Genomic DNA, 23,778 nt, shown 5'->3' on the forward strand with positions numbered 1-23,778 from the left:
GTCTCACAATCCGTCAGGTTACAACTCTCCAGGAGACGATCTTAAGTCCTGAAATTAAATGAAAATTTTACTGCTGTGATTGCAAAATCACTTTGCATGTCTGTTATATAACCATGTGTTTGTGTGTCTACAAAAATATCAGGCAGTCCTGTACAAATGAATGTGAGCTGAGGGTGTTCAGCTCACGTGACAAACGTGAGCTGTTTGTCTAACTTGTGCAAGACCCTGGGTTCCAACACCAGCACTGCAAAAAAGAAGGAGGAGGAGGAGAGGGAAGGAAGAGGCAGAGGAGGAAATGAAGAAAAAGAAAGAGCAAGAGGAGGAGATGACAAAATCATACTATACATTTAATTTGCTTTGTGGTTTCTATAATGGTCCTATTTCCTGGGACTTTCTCCCCATTTTACACAACCTCTTTCCCCAGTTAGAGTACAGGTTGAAATTCCATCCCAGTGTATCTCATCTTTATTTTTATTTATTTTTGGAGGTGCTGGGATTTGAACTCCTATCTAATCTTTAAGTTATCTCTATATACTTAGCACTTGGTGACTTTTTTTCCTGCCACTGCTGCTGAATTCCATAAAGGTTTAGCTGCTTGGTTACTCCAAAATGTTATTGTGTCATCTGCTAAGAGGATATAATAACTGAGCCAAGACAACCCTAATACTCATAATTTCTTTGGGGAAAGTTAAAAAAATGATACCACAAAGGAACCTTAATTACAGGCCAGAAAAAAAAAATGGTAACTTCTAATGTGAAAAGAAAAACCTAAGGTGGAGGAGCTAAGTGGATTTATGTTGTCTGTGATTATCTTTCTAAAATTCAATTCCACCGATGGGATTATTGCTTCTCTAATAAATTCTTTGGGTCAGATGCCATCATATTTTTCAAGCTGAGTAGGTCACAACTAATCAGTGTTTATAAAGGTGATCCATTAAATCAGGACAAGATATGATTTTTTTAAAAAGCACTATAGCTAGTAGTCTTGTTCCTGGGAGCTAGCAAAAAAGGCAGCAAGCACTGTGGCTTTGATTTATAAAGCACTAAGATTTATGCCTGTGTAGAGAACTCTCCAAGTGCCCTACTCTCCAAGTAGTACCTTGATTACCTCCACTAAAGATGAACTGCTTTAAGAGAAGCCATTAGACCAGGTTGCAATGATTCCATTCATTTAGTGTTTCTCAAGATTCAGAACAACTACTTACTCTATGCTGAGTATGATTCAGAGATGGGAATGCAAAAGCAAACCAAACTACATTGGCCTCTCTTGCTAAGCTTACATCTAATAGAGTAGGTAGAAAGCAAACAACTAAATCAATGAAAATACAATTTCAGGTAGAGTTAAGTACTATGAAGAACAACAGAGAAGGACAGAGGAATAGAGGGTGTGGGGTGAGGGAGGCAGGGCATTATATTGTAAGATGGCCAGGAAATTTTCTCTAAGCAGGTGTGTTTGAACAATACTGAATGAAGTGAAGGCGAGCCAAGTAGAGATGGGGGGTAGGAGGGGGTAGAAGAACAATCCAGGCCAGGGGACCCCACAAGGACAAAAGAGAGAAAAAGCTTAGTTCAAGGGACAGTAAGGACCTCAATGTGATTGACATAAAGCAGGCAAGGGGGATGTGGTAAACGAGGTTTGGCAGGTCAGCAAGAGCCACATCATGTAGGCCTTGTACAGGCCATGGGAAGGGGCAGGGATTTTACTCAAGAACAGTAAGGCGCCATTGGGGGAGGTCATAGCTAACAGTCTTACTGCACAGTTTCTGGAGAATTCATTTCCTTTTTCTGGAGGACTGCAAGATTCTATATGGATTTCTACAAAGATTGTACTTACAGCAGCAAATAGGAGATGTCTAAATGAAAAGGCCATTATAATAAATTGGAGTAAAAAGTGTTTTAAGAAATGATTCTGTTTTCAATGGAATTATCTGTTTGGGCTGATGGAGTGGCTCAAGTGGTAGAGGGCCTGTCCAGCAAGCATGAGGCCCTGAGTTCAAACCCCGTACCACCAAAAAAAAAAAAAAATCCTTTCTCAACAATGAATGGAATTATCTGTTGGGGAACAAATAAGAGATTTGAGTTTATAAAGCAAAGCAATAGTGAGAGATACTCAGTTTTCACACTGGTGTAGTGTAAACACTGCACACTTCATCCCTGAGTTTCTATAATGCCCCCCCCACCAAGGCCATATACATGCAGAAAAGGACGGAACAGGGAGCAACTGCTTTACAAAGTGGTTTTGGAGTTTAGAATTGACACCCTCACCATTAACAGTATTTCCTAATTGCTAATAAGATAGAAAATTAATAATAGATTTTATAATCAAAATGATAATTATAATAAAAATAATTTTTATCCTTATTTTTGTTTTGTTCTTTAAGGGATAGTAGTAATCCTCTGAGTTACGCCCATCAAATCCAAGTTGACTGTGACTTTGAGGATTTCACAGAACTTCAGCAGGTTATCATTTTCTTCACGAAATTAGTGTTTTCTTAATGCCATGAAACACCTGTCCAGTACTTGCTAAAGGAGAATTTCATGTGCTGAACTGGAAAAAAAAAAGAAACAATAGAAACAGAAGGTTAGGACTTTTAATTTATTATCTGAAAAGTTCTATGAGCCCATAATCAGCAACACCCCTCAGTGGAGATGAAATATAGTTTATTATAAGTAGAATTTAGAGGTAATGTTTTTGAATGTGTTAAATTTCAAACAACCCATCTAAAAGTGAAAGTGGCAATAATTATTAATATATGTTCTGAATCAGAGATCACAGAGTAAATTTATATTTCACTCTAAATTGTCTTTCATATTGAGATCATTGGAACAGGATTTTTAAATAGATTAGACAGAAAGCAGACCTTAAAATATATAAAGCAAGCATTTTAGGCAAAAAAAAATGTCCAGATTATATAATTGCATACAATCTGAGAAACGGTCATTATTTTCTAAGTGGGCTCATGCCTTCTGAGAAAAAAAAATGAGCATAGGTTACAAATAGGTCGCCGCTCTTCCCTCCCCCCTCCACCTCCTGGTATGCTTTAATTAGAAACATGCTTGCATAGATTAAAGTCTTAGCCGTACTCAATTCTTACCTTGACCTGAAGAGGTAAAGAGAATCTGCTGTGTTACACTGTCAAAGTTGTATCCAGGTTAAAACAACACACCCAGGAAGTAAATTGTGTGTAAGAGGAAAAAGTGCCCCAGTGTACACTGAGGATCCAACTCACGTGGGTTCAGAGAACTGGAAAGGTCAAACGTCATTTCCAAGTAGATGAGTGGCACTTCTGTGGAGAGGAAGAGAAGATAATCTTCTAGTGTGAAGTAAGGACCACAGATGACCCTGGCTTGTGTATTATGTGTAGGACCCAGTCCCCATGGAAGCAGGACAAAATTCTTGCAAACCAAAGAAACTAACCATTGCCTAGTACTTAAAGTCCAATGAGGCAAAATATGAAACAAACGGATTATTTTTACTTAGTGAAGCATCCTGGATTTTGAGTCTGATTGGACACAGCTGTACCTAAAGACTGGAATCTGGAAATTCTACAATAGCTATATAATCAGTTCTGATTAATTGAAACAGGACTCTTGATGAAACTCTGCTATTTAAAATTTAGAGGATGGGGCACACTCAGTAGTAGAGTGCTCACCTAGTAAGTGCAAGGCTCTGGGCTCAATCTTCAGCATTGCAAAAAAATAATAATAATAAAATTTGGAAATGTGTAGGTAGAGGGGGCAGAGAACATGAGGGGTTTCCTCCCTGTGAAATTAGCTGAATGTGTTCATCAGAAAGTCGTCAGTTGCATGTGATCATGGGTTTTAGCAATCGGAGCCATCTGCCTCTACACTAAGAGTTCACCCTTTAATCCAGCTTATGGCCACAAACCACTCTCCCCTGTCACTATGTCCTTGAACAGAGGAGGCTGGGAAAATCCTTTGCTCCTGAATGTGGGGCTGTTGTTGAGAATATTTGAAGGTTTTGTCTTGGCTTTTGGGTTAGTTTTCATTTTCTAGGACAGTGACAATGGCTTTCTTTGTGAAAAATATGATAAGTAACCAGGTAAAGAATTTGGGACTTGGAGGTGGGTCTGAAGAAAAAAAAGAAGAAGGAGGCACCTCGGACCCCGCCGCAGCTCAAGGGATGACTAGGGAGGAGTATGAGGAATACCAAAAGCAGATGATTGAGGAGAAGTGAGTACCCACCACCTCAGCTCCCTCCAGGCCAAGGAACCTCATTCTGACCACACCACCTCCCATCCCCCAGCTGAGTGCATTGTGCTTTTTAGGATGCTTTTTGTTGACAAGTTACCTCTAACCCCAGGAAAGTTTGTTCTGCTAAAGTGATTGACCCTTAGCATCAGCAGTCACTGTGTGATACTTGCACGAATGGAAATGAACAATTGAAAAGGAATCTGTTCTCCATTCTTAACAAACCTAACACATCCTAGTCTCAATTGGCCTCAATTTAATTGTTCAAAGCAAGTTGATGAGTCTACCTTTATATATTAATCATTCTGAAATTCACACTCCTACCAAGTTTTTAAATTAGAAGAATTCAGACTTTATACCTCGAAGAGGGCCTTAAAGAACATCCTATGTAACCTCCTTGCTCTTGTATAAAATGTCCAGAATGCACGATATGATGACTGTCATAAGACATGGCTTATCAAAACTGTGAAAAAAAATTTGCGGACTGCTTATTATGAAACTGCAAAACATACAAAAATGTAGAATAGTATGATGACTACCCATATACCCAATGACAGCCGTTAACGTTTTGCCATATTTGCTTAGAAATTAAATAAATTATCATTTTAGGTAAATTATAGATATGATAGTTTGCCCCTAAATATTTTAGCCCTATACTTCTAAAAATAAGAGTATTTTCCTGGGTATATAAAATTCAATCAAAGTAAATATAAAATATCAACAACAGTTTGCTTGGGTGTTGGGGAATGTGAATATCACAATATTTTGTCACTTCTCAAAGACTGAGTTTACGTAAGTGTAATCTATGCAAAATTCTTAAAACTTTAAAGTAGAATTAATTTAGAGTCAATAATCATTTAAGAATTGAAGTGTTGGATTTAGTAACTCAATTAAGAATTAAATTGTTGATGTGACTCAGTGGTAGAGCACTTGTACAGCATGTACGAGGCCCTGGGTTCGATCCCAGAATTGCAAAAAAGAAAAAATAATGCAAGTGCCAATCAGTATTTGTGAATATAATTTGCTAATGATCAATTGTATAATAGTTGTCTAAATCCTATCACTAAGATTATTATAGGAGAAAAGGTTAACAACCAGGAGAAAAGGTTAACATACCAGGAGAAAACTAAGTAGAAAGCCTACAATTAGTGGAAACCTTATTTATTGTGTTTTTCTGAAAGAAATCTCTACCTGGAATGCTTATGCTTGGTTCTGCAGCAAAGTCAGTTTTGTTTTTTTTTTTAAAGTAAATGAAACTCCAAAAATGATGTTAGTACTAGAATAAGACTCAGGCAAAAATGCAGCATTCTTTGAATATTGGCCAGCTTTGCTTATGGCACACAAAAGAAAAACAAATGTAGCTTAATTTCTCTACAGACTATGTAAGCTTTTATGAAGATCAGCATATCATTTAGGTATTCTGAAAATGATCTGAAGTGTTCTCCTAAATATGTTCAGAAAACCAGTTTAGTTTGTAGTTTTAGCCAAAAAAAGTCCCTTTTGTCACTGAATTCACATGGCATTCATAATTGTTTTCCTACAATGAATCTAAATTACTTTTAAAAAACCATTAATTGGCTTCTTGGTTGGATTTCAGGTGAGATGTGTTTATGACGAAAGTACTTCAAATTTGAATTTTCCAATATTTGTTTTTTAATATTGAGAAGTGCTGCATTTATATCTGCTGGTTTAAATTCTGCCATATGTCCCTTCCAGCCTTTTAGTGTGGTAAATTTTTTTTAACTTTCACTTAAGCATCAGTGATCTGGAGAATCTGGAACTAAGAGCAGTTTATGATTAAATTTTATACCACATCTAAAATGTACCCCAAATGAAACTTAATTTCTCACATACCATGAGACAGAATGACGTGTGTCACCATTTTAAAAAGTGCAATGAATTAATAGAACAATAGCATCATACATCTCAGCTCAAGTCTGCTAATGAATATGGCCAGAAACTTACACTATATACCTGATCATGCAAAATATCATTTAAGTTTCCCAAGCAATAAATCTGGTCACAGATAAGGCATCTGTCTGATGAACTGATGTCCTAATTTGCATTAATTGTGTATTCAGAAAGATCAAAGGTCAAGGTGGCCAAGTGGTATTGTCCACCAGTAGATGGGGTCAGTCAATGAGTGGCTCTTTGTGTGTGAGTGAGAATGCTATAAATTTATGTTGTGGCCGAGTTTAAGAAATAGTAATGACACAGTTGCTGCTTCCTCATGGCAAGAGGTAGGACCTCCAGACCACTGCTTGAGTTTGAAAGGTTCATCACCTAGAGTGAGATTTAAAAAAAGCAGGAATCTAAAATGCCTACTAATGGCCAGGTGCAATGGCTCAAGCCTGTAATCCTAGATACCCGGAGGCAGAGATCAGAGGATCACAGCTCTGAGGCCAGATCAGGCAAAAATTTAGTGAGAACTCCATCTTAACCCATGGCTGCGTGTGGTGGTGTGAGCCTGTTACCCCAGCTGTGCAAGGAAGCACAGACAGGAGGTCCAGACTAGAAAGGTCTGGCAGCTTGGCACAAGTGGTAGAGTGCCTGCCTAGCTGTGTGAGACCCTGAGTTCAACTCCTAGTACTGCCAAAACATGGCACTAATTATAAGTTAAATGTAGAGATAAAGGTAGTACAGTATATACAACAATTCAGATGAACATTAGCGAATAAAAGGCTCCTAAACCTATTCTCAGCATTTGGAGAAAGTAGTGAGATTGACTCTAATTGTAAATGAAAAACAACTTACCAATGCACTCTACTGCACATTTTCCTGCTGTGTTCAGATTTTTCCCCACCTCTGTTATGTCAGTACAGAAAGAATTCTATACCTAAATAGGAGACTTAGAAAAGAAATCTTTGGAAAGGAAATCAAACGAGAGCTTCTTCATCCCTCCATTTTACCCAATTATATAGAAATATTCCTTTGCCTTGGTGATGGTTCAACACATGGTACAGACAATTTGTAACTTGACTCTGAACTCTGTTTCATTCATTAATTGTTTTGACCCCCACTATGGACTTGGCCCAGGGAGGACGGTCCAGAGTGGAAGACATAGGTTTTCTTCAGTAATTTCCACTGTTTGTGGAGGAAACTAGCTTTATGTGCAAGAGCACAGCAACCAGCTTTTCTGGGTGATTTGGATGACTGGAATCCAAGGGCATGGCATGAAGTTCAACAATGAACTGATATAGGTATTTGATTTTCAACAAAGGTGCCAAAGTAACCAAATGGGGAAGGAGAGGTGTTTCCAAAAATGGTCCTGGAACAACTCTAAAACACTTACTTCGATCCCTGCTTTACATTATACACAAAATTAATTTGATATGCCTCATACACTTAAACATAGAAGCTAAAACTACAGAACTTTCCAAAAGACATAGGAGAGTGTTTTTGCAATTTGGAAGAAGGTGAAATTTTCTTTATCATGACCAGAAAACAATAACCATAAATTTTTTAAATGATCGACTGTCAAAATAAAAAAACTGTGTATCAAAAGACATTAAGAAAGTAAATAAGCAAAACATAAGACTGAGAGAAAATATTTTCAAAACATTTATCTGACAAGGGACTAGGATCCAAAATATATGAAAAATTCCTACAACTCAATAATGAAAGCAAAACATGGGTAAGAGAATTGAACAATACTTCACAAAAATCATAAACAATAGTGAATTGGGGCATGAAAGAAAAGCCTCGTACTAGATCTAATCATCATGGAAACATAAAATAAAATCACCATTACACACACTAGAATGGTCAAAATTAAAAACACCCAAAATACCAAATGTTGGCCAAAATGTGAAATCACTACAACTCTTGTCCTGCTGAAGAGATGTGAGGTAGTCCATCCAGTTTGGGAAACGGGCTGATCATTTCTTACAAGGCTAAACACACTCAACTGAATTTCCCTACAACCCAGCAACTCCATACCTAGATATTTACCTAGAAAAAATGAAAATATATCTCCACGAAAAACCTTGTTCAAGAGTATTCCTAGTAGCATCATTTACCACAGCCCCAATGGGAAATGACTGAGATACACATCAACAGGAGGATGGGTAGACTGTGACGTATGTGTGTATAGAATACTATTCCACATTGAAGTGGAACCCATTTCTGATAAATAAAAGAACATGGATTAATCTGGGACGTTTTATGCTGAGTGCTGAAGACTTACACAAAAGTATGCCATGTGTGTGGATTCACAGATTTATATTAAGTGTTAGAATAGGCAAACCCCATCTCTGGTGGAGACAGGGTGGAGGCTGCCCTAGGACCAGGGGCGGGTACTGATGAGGACTAAGGATGGGAGAATTTTCTCAGGTAGGTGTAATGTTCTAGATCTTGACAGGGGTTTGGGTTACACAGGTGTGGGCATTTGAGGACATCATCAAATGATACACTTAAGGTCTGTGCATTGAACTGAATGCAAATATTTCTTTAAAAAAGAAACTGTAAATAAGCATAAAACTCTAGTTGCTGTGCACATTGAAGTGTTTTGGGGGAAGTGCACTGACTTCTGCAATTTTTAAATGCATCAAAAAGCAAGATGAATATATGAATGGTTAGAGAGAGGTAAGGATATGTGATAAAACCTTGTGGAGATGCAAAGTGGCAAATGGAGATGGTTGGAATACGGCTGTCACTGTAAAATTCTTTCAACTTTTTTGTGTGTTTGAAATTTTTCATGATATTTGGGGCCCATGGAGGGAAGATATGTTTCATACCCAAGCCACAATCATTAATCTCTCAGACAATTCACTCTATCTTATTACCCTCTCAAAGCTGAAAGGTTGAACACAACATTCTCTCACCCCTATTTCAGACAAGACATTCTGCAGAATTATGACAGAGTGCCTGAGGCCAGGGACAGTGATTTAATCTGATTGCTTCCCTCCTTGCAGTCAGCCTTTTGTGTAATGGTTAAGATTATTTAAAAACTCAGAGTTCAGAAATAGGAACCAATTTTCATCTGAAAATGAAAACAGGGAGATTTATTTCACCAAGAATCAAAACCCTGCCCCTTCCTGATTTATACCACAAAGGTTCCCAGACCCAAGGTGTCTTTGGGAGTTCCAGGTCTGTACCAAATGATGATAGTGGAGCACAAAAGAGGCAGACATTTGGGAGCATAGGGAAAATGTCTCATATTTCCCAGGTGTCTGCCAGTGTGGGAACTCAGGTGTGTCCCAGGGTTGGGCTCCTCTGAGCAATGCCTAGAAGCTTCTAGGCTGTGTATGTACTATGATCCTTCACTAACTTTTATTATTTTATTCTTTAACTTTCAGGATGGAGAGAGATGCCGCATTTACACAGAGAAAAGCAGAGAGGGCATGTCTCAGAGTACACCTCAGGGAAAAGTACAGGCTCCCGAAGGTAAGACACTGAACACAAAACTGCTTCACATCTTTTGTTTGTTTGATTGTTTTTTGTTTTGTTTTGTTTTCTGAGATAAGGTGTCAAACTCATGATCCTCCTGAGTGCTGGGATCACAAGTATGGGCCACCAGGCCAGCTATCACTTCTTCATTAACAAAAAAAGGAAAACGTTTGATTGTTAGGAAAGGACCACGCTCATGAATGTATCTATCTATATCTATATGTTTATATGTGTGCACATGTCTTAATCTTAATTTGCATGTTTGATTATGTGAAAAGCATTGAACTAGGAGTTCATAAAAACTAGATTCCAGGTATTTAACCTCTATAAAATTCCATTTCTGCTGCAAAAAGTAACGGATGACATTTTTATAGAAAAACATATCTATCAATCACAAGAGTGACAATAGTCACAGCTGACATTTGTTGAGTTCTTTCTAGGTGCCAGCCACTGTGTCTCCCATAAATTAATTCATTTAGGTCTATTATCATCCATATCTTAACAAAGCATGTAAGGACCCTGATGCCATAAGCTACACAGTCAGGAAAGGCTGAGCCCAGGTCTTGACTCCCTTATATCCTGCCTCTGGGTAAAAGAGACAATCAGTTGGTTCTTTTGGGAGATGACAGAGTAGTGTTGTCACCTAACACCATCTTCTTCATCGTCATCTGAGAAGACAATCACCTGAAGACTCTGGTCCAGGCTGTGACTGTCTCATCAGTAGGGAAAAGGACACACTAACATGTTATGGCACCAGACCCAGAGGTACTGTTCCAGGGTGCAGAGGACTTAGCACTTTGCTACTTCAGCTCATTTTTCATCCCCTTCCTCACCACTACTTGGGAGACTACCCAGGCACTCTAAACACCTCTGTCTTCACCTCCCATAGTGAGTGTTCAATCTCATATTCCAAAGATGCACTTCCCTTAGGGAACATTTCCATCTGGAGAAACTGAAGATGAAGATTCTTCCAAAGTGCAGGATCCTCGCAAGAATGAGAGCCATCTTCAAGTCTGGGTTGTTTAGAAAGTGCCGCCAAGCCATTCCTTCCATGGGTCCCCTGCAGATTCCTGCAAATGCTGCCTGCAGAAGCTATAAGCATTAAACCAAGGCAGAGCCCACTGTCCATGCAAGGTCACTGCTGAAATCAGCAGTTACACAACCCCATCCTGTGGGAGAGGCTGATCCCAAGATGCCCAAAGAGTACAGCTTGTGTTCTCAGTGTGAGGAGGAAACCTCACAATCAACTCATCTTCCTAGGTAACCAAGAATGGGAAAGAGTGCCTTGCTTTGCTTACACCGCCTCCCTCCATTCAGCTTTGCTACAGTTTCCCACTGGGCCAGCATTTTGGAAGACAGAAGCAATTCTAAACACTGTCTGGTCCACTCACATTGTCTGGTGGATTTCCTGAAACTCCCTGGGATGTCACTGGCTATATCTCCATGGGATCTGCGCTGGGTAGGAAGTCCAAGTCAAAATCATGCTACTGAGTGGAAATCCCTGGCCTCCCCACTTGGGGCCACCAGATTAAAGCAGCACAAATATTGCTTAGGATAAAGCAAAAGTCACACACACACACACACACACACACACACACCCCGTTGGCTGGGCATGCATCTTCCACTACATCGAAGGCATCTTTGAGCCTTTATTTTTTACAGTATTGTGGAAATTGAAGGAGAATTGAGTCTCAATTCTGGCTTTGTAGGTGTGACTCACAGCAACTTCAGATAACTTTTTAAAAGCCTTCAGATGGCCTTAGTTTCCTCATCTATAAAATGAGGTTGATAATACCTAACCTCATCTGGTAAAGCTTTTCCACACCTGGAAAGTGGAAGGGCCTCAATAGATGATAGCTCTGATTTTTGATGCTAGGCACTCGATGGACAAAGGGCCTTATTTCCTGATAGAAACAGGCAGGGTTTGGAGGGCTTGGGGTAAGCACACCTGTATGTGTCATTGGTGGAACAACTCCAGGCCCCAACAGCAGCAATCTGAGTGTTTGATCTTTTCCTTCCCTAGTGGCAAGAAAGCATCTTGCTCGTCTCTAGACCCTGGAGGGTGAACACCATGGGCTTAGCAGCAAAGTTTAGGTGCTCTTTAGAGAAGAAGTAATCCCAGTCCTTTGTGGCAAGTTGTCCTTTGTGGCAAGTTATCCTTTGCAACAAGAGCCTTTCCAACAGAAACTATGAAAAGAAGAATGAGTTATTACCATGAGATGTGCAAATTCAGACAAACAAACCCCCTTCCTTTACTGAGAATGGTGGTGGCCATATCTGCTTAAATTGTTGCTCTCTAAAGTAGGCTTGAAGGAGGGAGGGTAGTTTGCAGGAAGTCTGTAAATTAATGGTGAGCTCAGTAGTTTTCACTGCATAGCTTACCTGTGCCCCTATATAGCTGTTTCAAATGCATAATGCCTTTGAAACATCCCCTGTTTTCATAGACCCTAAAAGAGACATTGAAGTTCTTTTTTTTTTATTGTTTTATTATTCATATGTGCATACAAGGCTGGGGTCATTTCTCCCCCCTGCCCCCACCCCCTCCCTTACCACCCACTCCGCCCCCTCCCTCTCCTCCCCACCCCCTCAATACCCAGCAGAAACTATTTTGCCCTTATTTCTAATTTTGTTGTAGAGAGAGTATAAGCAATAATAGGAAGGAACAAGGGTTTTGCTGGTTGAGATAAGGATAGCTATACAGGGCATTGACTCACATTGATTTCCTGTGCGTGTGTGTTACCTTCTCAGTTAATTCTTTTTGATCTAACCTTTTCTCTAGTTCCTGGTCCCCTTTTCCTACTGGCCTCAGTTGCTTTTAAGGTATCTGCTTTAGTTTCTCTGCATTAAGGGCAACAAATGCTATCTAGTTTTTTAGGTGTCTTATCTATCCTCACCCCTCCCTTGTGTGCTCTCGCTTTATCACATGCTCAAAGTCCAATCCCATTGTTGTGTTTGCCCTTGATCTAATGTCCGCATATGAGGGAGAACATATGATTTTTGGTCTTTTGGGCCAGGCTAACCTCACTCAGAATGATGTTCTCCAAAACCATCCATTTACCGGCGAATGATAACATTTCGTTCTTCATGGCTGCATAGAATTCCATTGTGTATAGATACAACATTTTCTTAATCCATTCGTCAGTGGTGGGGCATCTTGGCTGTTTCCATAACTTGGCTATTGTGAATAGTGCCACAATAAACATGGGTGTGCAGGTGCCGCTGGAGTAACCTGTGTCACAGTCTTTTGGGTGTATCCGCAAGAGTGGTATTGCTGGATCAAATGGTAGGTAGATCAAGAGACATTGAAGTTCTAATGTAAAGCTACTGCCTCATTGCAGACCTGAGAAAATTACAGTCCAGGATGGTGAAGTGATTGCACTAAATCCTACAGCTATCGAGCCACAAAACAAGAATTGGAACTCAGGCCTCCCAACCATGAAGAGGAGCAATGTACAAAAGGCTTGCAACACAGTTTCCCGTGTGTCTTAATATTCAAATTGTCCCATTTTAGGGCACTTTTGAACTCAACTTGGTTTAAAACTGTGCTAAGACTTTGGGACAACCTGTACTATCTCAGTATATCAAGGAAATGGCACCAGGTCCTACCAAGCCAGGGAGCAATCTCTTCCTTCTCCTTGTCATCTGGTTGTTTGAACACGTCTGCCTAAATACACAGATGAGAATTTCACTTAAAAGCGTTCTACATATCCTTGTTCATGGCTAAGTTTATTTTCAGAGGACTTCCCTGGGTGGAAGTAGGAGGGTCTTATTATGGTTGAATTTTGTAAAAAATGATTCCATGCACAATGTTTCAGGAATTTTCCTATGGTATGAAAAGTAGTAAAAAATACTTACACTTGCCTGCTTTTTGCAAAGCCATGGAAATTCGAATCCAGCACTGCTATCTGTAAAAACTACATAATAGAAACTGTACGATAAAAAAATCAACCAGATTGTGTGCTTCTTAGTCCACTTATCACCACATGTGACTAAATCCCACAACCCCAGGCAGCACCTTGCACTTCTAGGACAGTCCCACTTTTGGGAGCTAGATGCTGTTTCCTGTCACATGTTCCTCTGCCACCTGCTCACATCCCCACCCACCAACCAGGTTCTGGGTGCAATAAGCCTTCGACCACCCACATTGGGACGTCAGTACCAGGACAGCGGCTACCTCTGCACAGCCACATTCCTGCTTGAGTGAGCATGGAGGGCCCAGCAGCCACCATCTAAGGGACCCAAATCCCTGTCACCCTGCACCCCCTAGTGGCCGTCAGTAGGAGGACGCACCCATGTGGCTTGAGCAGAACCTGGACTGCTGGTCATAGCAGGACCAGGGCAGGGCAGAGATAAATCTCTGGAGGCAAATTTTTTCTCGTTAATGCACGTTATTTTGCTGTTAAAGACACAGCTGTCTCCCCATTAAGTAGGATGGTGAGATTTTGAAAAAACAATAATTTCAGACAAGTTGAAGGGCTTGGAATATTCAGCCCTTACAGAAGACTGGGGAAGTAAAGACTGGGCATAATCACCCCCCAGGCCTCAAAGACTTCTTTCTTACATTTAGAAAAGCACACGCCATAGGTGCACACTCATTGCATAATCCTAAAAGTCATGTAAATTTAGGGACTTGCTGGAGGTCACATTTACTATGACAGCAGGGGCTTGAGTCTCCTTTTTCATCCATCCTGTACTTTTGCCTGCCATGTTCTCCTCATACCCTCTCTGAACTGTCTCCTCCCTGGTGGTAGATGTTAGATTTGAGCTCACAATCGAACAAAGCAAATGTGCTGGACAGAGAGTGAAGGTCACCAGGGCATCAGAGGGCCCCTAATGACCTCCCCTCCCTGTCAAGTTTGCAGAATGCACACCTGTGTCATCCTATAAAATCCATGTTGGGTAAGCAGCCATAGCTGTAGTATTAACAGCCTGCAGGGCACTGGATGAAAGTAAGATATCCTCCCATTAATGAGGGGTGACCCCCCCCACTACCTCATTCACGACTCCCCAGGTCACCACCACAGTGGTTATATAACTGTGTAAGTTCAGCCCCTTCCCCTAACCAAAGCCCAACAGGGAACAGATTTGAGAAAATACCTTCCCAGGAGCTGTCAGATCTAATGAGGATAACTACGCCAAATTGTGGAATTAGAGCTGTATTTTCTAGAGATGGTATTTTGGCTGGTGTTTCCTATGAAAAAGGGTTTCACTCCATTGCTGGCTGGGGCAAACACATTTGGACTTTTTGAAAAGGAGTGATGGACCTTCTAGACAAACAGTTAAATATGCCCTTGTTGTCAATGACATGCTATTTTTTGTGCTCATGTATTTTGATGAGCAGTGGTAATTTCTGTAATCAGATAAATCATCAAGTTGCAGTGATCTGAAGTCTATATTCAAGTGCACAGATCTATATCAGTTATTTTCATGGTCATGTTCACATACCCATGTTCATCTTTGCACAACCAGCCTATGCTGGTGTCTTCTGGTTTTCAATTACAGGTCATTGGAGAACTAAAGATGACACGATGCTCACATAGATAGGCATCACATCCATCAATTATAAAGGTCACATCTCTCCCAACTAAAGCCGACCAACAGCATTTTTCCAAGTGAGCATGCCTCAGTAGGCATCTTCTCTTAAATGTCCCTGGTTCCTACTCCACAGAAGCCTTCTTCCATTAATTGTTCAGTAATCTGTCTGACACAGCTCCAGTTTTTCTTTCAGGGTCTCTCTGATTTGTTAGTCTTAGTGATCACTTCCTCCTTGAAGTCCTCTCTCTCCTCTCCTAGCCCTTCTTCCTCTCAAGCTCCTCCAACTCTTTCTTCTTTTCTTCTTCATGGGTTACCCTTCCCCGGTCTGCCTCAAAATTGTGAAATGTTGCAAGGTTTTTTCTCTCAGCTCCCACCCACATGTTGATGGCCCTCAGATCTGGGCCCCCAGCCCTCACCTTCCCCCTAAATGTCAGAGTTACATCTACCGGTACCTGGACAGAGCAAGCACACATACAAAACTCACCTTCTCATTATTCCCTGAAACCTACTCCTCCTGGAGGCTCCACGCCCATTGGTGGTTCTCCCAGCCACCCGACCTCAGGCTGGCATTGGAAGTCACCCTCACTCTTCCTTGTCACGTGGTGTCTGCCTGTCCAACCTCCCCTCCTGCTGCTCCCTGCCTGGACAGGACCAGACCTTCCTCCACTCTGTCCCTGCTCTCTGACTGCCATTGTCCCTTTTCTTTATGTAAGATTTTGTTTTAGTGCTGCTTCTTCCAGAACCTTCCATGACCTCCCTTCTCACACCTAAGGCTGGATTAAGTCACCCTCCTCCATGTCACCATAATAGCTTGGTGCATATCTCTTACATCACCTTACGATCATGAATGCTGAAACATACTATGTGCTCCTTGACAGAAGATTGCCATTTTTATGTTTGTCTCCAGTCCCCAGCAGAGACCTTGGCATATAGAAGTTGTGCACCCACGTGTAATGGTTGCTGAATGGATGTTATTGGGAAAAGGGTGGAGGGGAGCTAACATACCCAAAGAACAGCAAAAAGGTTTAATCTACCATAAGAATTATATTAAAATAGATTTTCTTGAAAAGAACAAGACATTACAGTTTTGTATAAGACACAAAGGTCACCTTATATTATAATTAATATGTCATTATTTCTTCAATTACAGGAAGCCATATGTTTTAAATAAGATTCTTTTTAAACGCAAATGACCACTGTCCCCAGCCAATTCAAAATGTATATGTAAGTCAAGCCAAATTAATAAGAGAAAACAGTTCCACAATGAATCCTAATCCTATTAACAGAGTTGTCAATCTGGGTTAGTCACTGGAGAATAACGTCATGCCCTCTGCTGAGCTGTATGATTTAGTTACACCTGGTGTTTGTCTGCTGCATTAAGGGCCTCATTCATTACCGATAAAGATGAAGAACCCTCTCAACAGAATTGTTTTTAAACAGGTCGTATTGAAACCTCCATTAGCATTGAATTTAAAATTTGTCTCTTAACAAATAATCAAGATAATTCTTGAACTTTCTTCACCAGCCTCCTTCAGATTAGGAGTCTTTGGTGCTGCCCAGATGGGTCTGAGGCACTGAGTTTCCTGCAGCTGACAGTTGCTTCTGGCGGCAGGGCGGCCATTGCAGGTCTCTGCACTGCCTTCCCTTCCTTCTTCCCGACAGCTCCAGTTCCGTTTGCTCCTCCTACCCAGGCCCTTGAAAGAGCAAGAAACTGAATGTCCAGAGAGATGTGGAAATGCAAAGAAAGCGTCAAGGGACACTAGTGAAGCAGGTTTCCTTGGTCACACCAGCTTTCTCACTTAGCCATCCACCACCCTTTGCTCAGAGAGGGCAAATAGCTTCTCAAGATCACACGGCCCATACATGACAGACCTGACCCCAAGGGCCATGTTTTACTTCTGGGCCATTCTGGCAGCCGTGCTGGGTTAACAAGGGAATGGTGTCCTAACAAGGGGAATGATTGGCAAGCATCTTTGCCTCTTGGACCTTGCTTACCTCATCTGTAAACATTGCTACATGTCTCTTACATCACCTTAAGACCATGAATGCTCAAACATACTATGTGCTCCTTGACAGAAGATTGCCATTTTTATGTTTGTCCCCAGTCTCCAGCATAGTCCTTGGCCCACTGTTTGAAAGACAAGTCCAGGGGTTGGGGATTTAGCTCAGTGGAAGAGCGCTTGCCTGGCAAGTGCAAGGCCCTGAGTTCAGTCCCCAGCACCAAAAAAAGGAAAAACTAGAAAAAAAAAATCAAAACAGAAGGACAAGTCCATGCCATCTGTCCTGTTCTGGGCAGGATGAAGGCTCTTTAAGTAGCTCAGAGGAAGAACATCAACAAAGGAAGCAGAGGGAGGAACAAGAAAGCTACAGAAGTAGCCAAGCTACATGCTGGAATTACTTGAGAAGATTTTTAGAGCAGCATCTCACTCAGAACCAAGACAGGGACAAGTGACTGCTGAAGATAATGATCTCACAAATCTGGAAGCATGGAATGTTAGCTCAACTCCCAGCCATCCTGCTGCACATCCTAAGTAAATGAACAGACTCAAAACAGAATCAGATCTCGATAGCATAAGTCAAGCTGGCATTTGCTTATACACCCAGCTGATTGGACACCAGGGAGCAGGGAACACTCAGCATTTAGAATATTGAACCATGGAGGATATTTTATCACAACATCGCAAGTTGGATCAAAGATGAAGGTCAGCTTATCCAGACCCAGGATAAGTGACAAGTCTGAAATCCAGGGTCATGCTTATCCCTAGGTAAAAGGTCAGGGGTCAGTCATAGGGAAGGACACCTAGTAAAGGACACCATGTGGACATGAGGCTATTTAAATAATGGGGTACTCAACCCTGTCAACAAGCCCACTAATAAGCCTGATGAAAAATAAGAGATTAAGTGGATTCTGGTCATCTAGCATAAAAATAATTAGCTCTTAACTGCATTAAACAATATCCCAAGTTGATAAGATTTCTAGAAATGAGGATCTCTGAAATAGACCCTCTTAGAACAAAGTGTAGCCTGTGAGTCCCCTAATCCTGTGCTGACTCCCTTGCCTGCTCACTCACTCAGTCTCTCAGCACCCAGTCCCCTCCCAGGAGCTGCTTCAGGCCCCTGCAGCAATGCTGTTTCCTTTTGGCTGTCACTGCTCTTGTATTTGGGGGCTGAAATGAGGCATTGCTGCCTCTCCTTGAAGTGTGATCTGTGTCAGAATATTCCTGCTCTCCCCACTGAAGACTTGCCATTGGAAGCAGACAGTCTGGACAAGACGTTCATTGTGTGAGAGGTAGACAAGGGCCTGTCAGCAGGGCAGTTCATTAGGAAAGGCAGAAACAAGGCTACCCAGTGTCTACTCCATCAATCTTGGCTCTACTCCTTAATTGCTGTGCTCTGTCCTGGCTCTCAATCCTGAGGGCCCAAGCTCTCCTGCCCTCTGGCTCACTGTCCAGCCTTCTTTCAACAGGGACCTGGGTACAGGGCTACCCCTTTTCCTCTGAAATATTTTTTGGGGGCTGTACTGGGGTTTGAACGCAAGGCCTCACACTTACTAGGCAAGTGCTCTACCACTTGAGCCACTCGGCCAGCCTGTTTTGTGTTGGTAATTTTACTATTTGCTGGGGCTGGCCTTGAACCAGAATCCTCCTGAGTAGCTAGGATTGTAGGTGTGAGCCACCAGTGACTGGCTCCTTTGAAACATTAATAACCCTTTACCTGGGGCTGGAAGCTTGTGAGGTCATTTTACGACAGGTCTTGTCCAGTCAGCTCAATAGTACTCTAAGTGAACCTGCCATTGACCATTAGACTAATGGAAGGTGACTTACCCAAGGTCACACAGAGAGTAAATGACAAATCTGGGACTTGAACTTAGGTCTTCTGACTGCCAGTCCCACAGTCTTCCCCCTGCTTCAGGCCACCTTGGAGGATCACAGTCTGAGGGTGGGTGCAGCTTTTCCACACAAGACCTAACTGGCCAGGCCCAGCTATAGGACCACCTCTATTGGTTAGAATCTAGGAGGCCAGAGGCCCAGGTTCAGTTCCAGGTGGACTTTATTTTGTCCTCAAGTCACTCACTGGCATTGTCTGGTTGTCCCACCCTTAGTCGAAGGTATCCAGGACACAGCTACAGCCCAGGGCAATTGCTTTCACAATTAGAACGTCCACCTATGCTACTGATGGGGGCTCAGTAGTACTATACTAGAACGATGGTGAGTGTAGGACTCTCTGACCACAGCCATTGGCTGTATCAATGCTTCCTTCAGACTTGGACAACTGAGGGTTTCTCTGGACGCCATACTTTCTTTACAGGATCCCTCTGTTCCTGTTTGCCATATTCCTTCACTTGAGGTAAGGCATCTGCAAAGCCAAAGGGACATGCTTAGGCACAGACCACACCCTTTTTACCCCAAATGCCTTCTTAACTGCTTCCCAGGGTCTGCTCCTGAGAAGGCCTGAACTGCTGGCCTGAGGAGAGAAGCAGAGGCCATAGATCAAGGCCCAGGTGCCCTTCCCAGTAAAGGATGGAGCTGGGGCTTGGGCTCCATGGACCTGAAACTGATAAGGACCAGGTTGTGAGCCAGAGACCTCAGTTAGTCTCATGCTCTGCTGGTTCTAGGGCAGACCTAACCAGAGGGAAGAGGAGCTGACACCAACAGGCTAGCTTCTCCTGGAAGTGAGGGCCTAGTGACCAGAGAGAAATGACTGTTCAGCTTGTTAGGAAAGCCACGGTTGTGGAGTGAAGGTGAGGTGACTATTCCTAGGCCACAGATGAGGTGCATAGAGCAGATTCCTCACCCGCCCTCCAGGTTATCATTTTTATGAAGAACAACCACTGGTTGAATGCTTGCCAGATTCTAAATAACTCAATGATCAATCCTGTACAACTCTAAGACAAATAATCTCATCCTTAATTTAGAGAAAAGAGCACCTATACATTTGCTTAGTATTGGGCTGTGACAGTCCCTGACAGCAGGCTCACTGAATCATTCAGTAAATAGGTGTAGTCTGTGTCTCAACACCATAGACTCTTCTGGGCTCTGAGACAGAGGGAAGCAACTCCCAGTCCATCTTCAAGAAATGCAGAGCAAAGTCAGGGACAGTGGCACACACCTGCAATCTCAGTATTTAGAAGGCTGACGCAGGAGGATTACAAGTTCAAGCCTAGCCTGAGCTACACAGTGAGACCCTGTTTCAAAAAAAAAGAAAGAAAGGAAGGAAGAAAAGAAGAAAAAAAGAAAGTTAGCAGGGCTTGGTGATGCATGCCTGCAATCCCAGCTACTTGGGAAGTGGAGGCAGGAAGATTGTGATGGCAAAGGTAGCTGGTGAGACCCTGATTCAAAAGCAAAATAATAAAATAAAAGGACTGAGGGCTCAACTCAAGTGGTAGAGCACTTGCCCGGCATGCACAAGGCCTTGGGTTCAAAAAAAAAGGAAGGAAGAAATGTAGAGCAGCGAGTCTCAGACTTGAGCAGCACAGAACTTGGCTCAAGTTCAGGCCCTGGACTTTCTGAATCAGCAGGTCTGGGTAGGTGCATTTCTCACAAGGTCTGGGGAGATTCTGATACCGCTGGCCCAGGGACCCCACTTTGGGAAATGTTTTGGTGGAAGTTGGGGTGATCAAGATCCCTTCTCTGAGCTGTGAGGAAAAGTGGATCCCAGCACACAACCTCCCCTAGGCAAGGAGAAGGAGAATGAAACAAACCTCAAGTGAAACTTCCAAATGCCACAGGACACTAGATGGTGGCGTTGTTAAGGTTGCTCCAGGACTAGGAGGTGAGCAGAGCAGGTCAGGTATTCTGTGCACTGCATATCTAGCTCTGTCCTCTGGGCCCAATTGCCTGACCCTCTAGGTTTCTAGATGTCACTTTGTCCAGGGTCAAACCTGGCAATGTGTTCAGGGATCTTGTTGCCAAGCAGAGGCCATGCCAGAACCCCAGGAATGTCTTTTTAAGTCATTTACCTTTGATTTGGGGGTACATCAGGTAGCACAGATGGCTGTGTTTGCATGAACTGAGAAAGGGCCCTGTGAAGTCTGCTTTTTCTACTTCTGCAGAAATACCCAGAGGATGATCACTGAGGAAAGCTGCTGTTAGGGTCAGTAAGTAAAAAATAAATACAATTGCAAGATTGGCTGGAATCGCTGAGGATTAACTAACTAATTAATCTCACACAGTTTGATGAGGAACGAATTAATCTGTTAAGCACTCAGTGACAAGTGCTGGGCAGGCAAGGCCACATTCATGTCTGGAGGCTGAGGCAGAGCACAGTTCTCCTGTGAGGTCTGCAGAGAAGGCACAAGTGAGGACCACCTTCTCCAAAGGCTTTGTCTCCTGTGCATCCAGGCTCTGCCTCCCAAGCTGATTCTAGATCCAGACCAGAAACCAAATAAAAAGTTCTAGGGAAAAGCTGCCAGTCTCCACCTCTCCAAGGATTGGCTAAGAAGTACCAAGCCATGGAGTGTCGGAGTTGGAAAAGACCTCAGCCACCGACTCCCTCCAGCATACTTTACACACTGGTTTTTCTGACATTCCATTGGGATCTAGAGAAGATGGTGTTTCTATCTGGTCATTTCTATTGAGCACCCAGGCAAGGGGAATTCCCATCTCCCTTAGGTGTTGACTTTAGCTCCACCCAGGAATTCAGAAGATTCTGACATCTTTCTTAAATCACATCAATGTGGTCTGATTAAAACTAAGATAATCATTTTATCTTTATGTGATTTTGTAAGCTTTGTTACAATGCAAGGCTGGTCACAACCTACAGAGATATCTTCTATTGTGACCTTTTCTGGTGTCCTTTAATCTTCTGTACCCCTAATGTCCAGTTCTCCACATTACATCCTGGTCTCTAGACTTATCTGAGAGCCACCATTGGGAAGCATCTACTACCTTGAACCTTTCCCAGGGATGGTTTTTTTTCTTTAGATTGTTCTCTCATTACAAACCAAGGGCTCTGTAGTGTAATCAGTGAAAGAATCCCCCAAACTAGGAAGCATGCACCAAGAAATTGTGGGTGGCCAGGCCTAGAACCACAAAATCGGGCAACTTGAAACAGAGCCACTAAGCAGCATGCTGACTAGGGGTCATGTCACACATACTGCTTATAACACACTGGTATTGTGTGCCAGACTGGGTTCCAGGTACTAAGGGAGTAAGGTTGGGTTTGACATGAGTCTGTGCCCCCAAGGGGCTCCCTGCCCAGCAGAAGGGAGGAAAGAAGCAATGGTTACACTGAAGTTGCCACTAAAGTGTGATGAGTGAAACAAGGGACCACTGCCAACTCCATCCCCACCCCCTAAAGTGGGGTCATGTCATGGGGCTGACAGGCTCTATAAAACTTGCAATGCTGCCATGAAAAGGAGTTAGGGAGAATATTCCATCCTCTGTGAGCATTGCCAGGAGGGCTTCTTAACACCCAATTCTGGGCCCCTGTGCTGGAGATCTTTGATCTAGAGGTCTGTGGTGGAGCTCTTAGTGTTAGTGCTGCTTATCCAGAGAGCACAGTTGGAGAACCACTGGACTAGAAAGTTCTGGTCAGTCCAAGGCATAGTGAGGGACACCTCCCAACCCAGAGTTCTCCAGCTGCCTCTATGACTATCGCTAGAACCAGCTGAGCCTGGCGTCCACTTCATAAATTCCAGCAGACCTTTACTTTCCTACTGCATCTATATTTTAATTAGTGAGTTGCTTGCTCAATCTTAGAGTGACTTCTTTATCTCTCTCTGTTTATTTTTCACCTAGAGTGAAATGGATGAGACCCAAATCCATTTGGCTGGAGATGACGTGGACTTGCCAGAAGATCTCCAGAAAATGGTAGATGAAGACCAAGAAGAGGAAGAAGATAAGGATTCTATTCTTGGGCAGTTACAGAACCTCCAGAACATGGACTTAGATGCCATAAAAGAAAAAGCCCAGGCCACCTTCACGGAAATTAAGCAGTCAGCAGAGCAGAAGTGTTCTGTGATGTGAGGGGCAGGGTGGGTGGAGGGAGGGAACCAGGCCACCAGCAGGAGAACAGCTCTCCTGCTCCGAGTGGCATTTCCAGAAGCATGCATTTTAACATAGTGAGCACGGTTAGGGAACCCATGATGATAAAGCTGCCTACAAACACATAGACAACTTCAGCAGCCTCCATACTCCTGGAAAGCACCTAGCTAGCCCTTGCAGTGGGAAACACACTTTCCTTTCAGCTTTGAGTAAGAAATTTCAGCTGTAAATAAATGGGGATATAGAATATTTATCTGACTAAATATCTTTAAGTCAGGAAGAAACTAACAGAAGCAAAAGGCATTTCCTCTCCAATTTTCTTCCTTAGAGGACAGGGTTTCATCCTGTCCAACAGTTAGCATGATGACAAATCCCCAGAGAAAGATGCGGAGGGGGGAGGGTGGCCAACAGAAGCCAAGGCTACACTCTACATTGCAATCAAAGGTCACACCACCTTGTGCTACCAGATTCCTCAATGAAGAAGCATCATTGATCCATCTCATTGATGGATGCTTCTCATCAAATGTGGCACTTGGACAAGTCTCAGCCAAGTGGAAGTAACAGGGATGTACCAAAGATGAGAAATGGAGACAAAGCATAGACTTCAGCAGCCCTTTGTATTGGAGATTATCATTGCAGGTGCCATGTGAAGAATGAA

The 23,778-nt window shown here is 42.5% G+C and overlaps 1 protein-coding gene across 1 annotated transcript; it reads left to right on the forward strand.

Moving 5' to 3' along the window:
• The first annotated feature begins 3,797 nt into the window (after nucleotides 1-3,797).
• On the forward strand, nucleotides 3,798-23,102 carry Cplx4 (complexin 4). The gene is made up of 3 exons (XM_020170558.2): nucleotides 3,798-4,194; nucleotides 9,510-9,597; nucleotides 22,875-23,102. The coding sequence occupies exons 1-3, from the start codon at nucleotides 4,028-4,030 to the stop codon at nucleotides 23,100-23,102; spliced, it is 483 nt and encodes a 160-aa protein (XP_020026147.1). The 5' UTR covers nucleotides 3,798-4,027.
• Nucleotides 23,103-23,778: the final 676 nt, after the last annotated feature.

Source organism: Castor canadensis, chromosome 4, assembly GCF_047511655.1.
Source record: "Castor canadensis chromosome 4, mCasCan1.hap1v2, whole genome shotgun sequence".
Taxonomy (NCBI): Eukaryota; Metazoa; Chordata; class Mammalia; order Rodentia; family Castoridae; genus Castor; species Castor canadensis.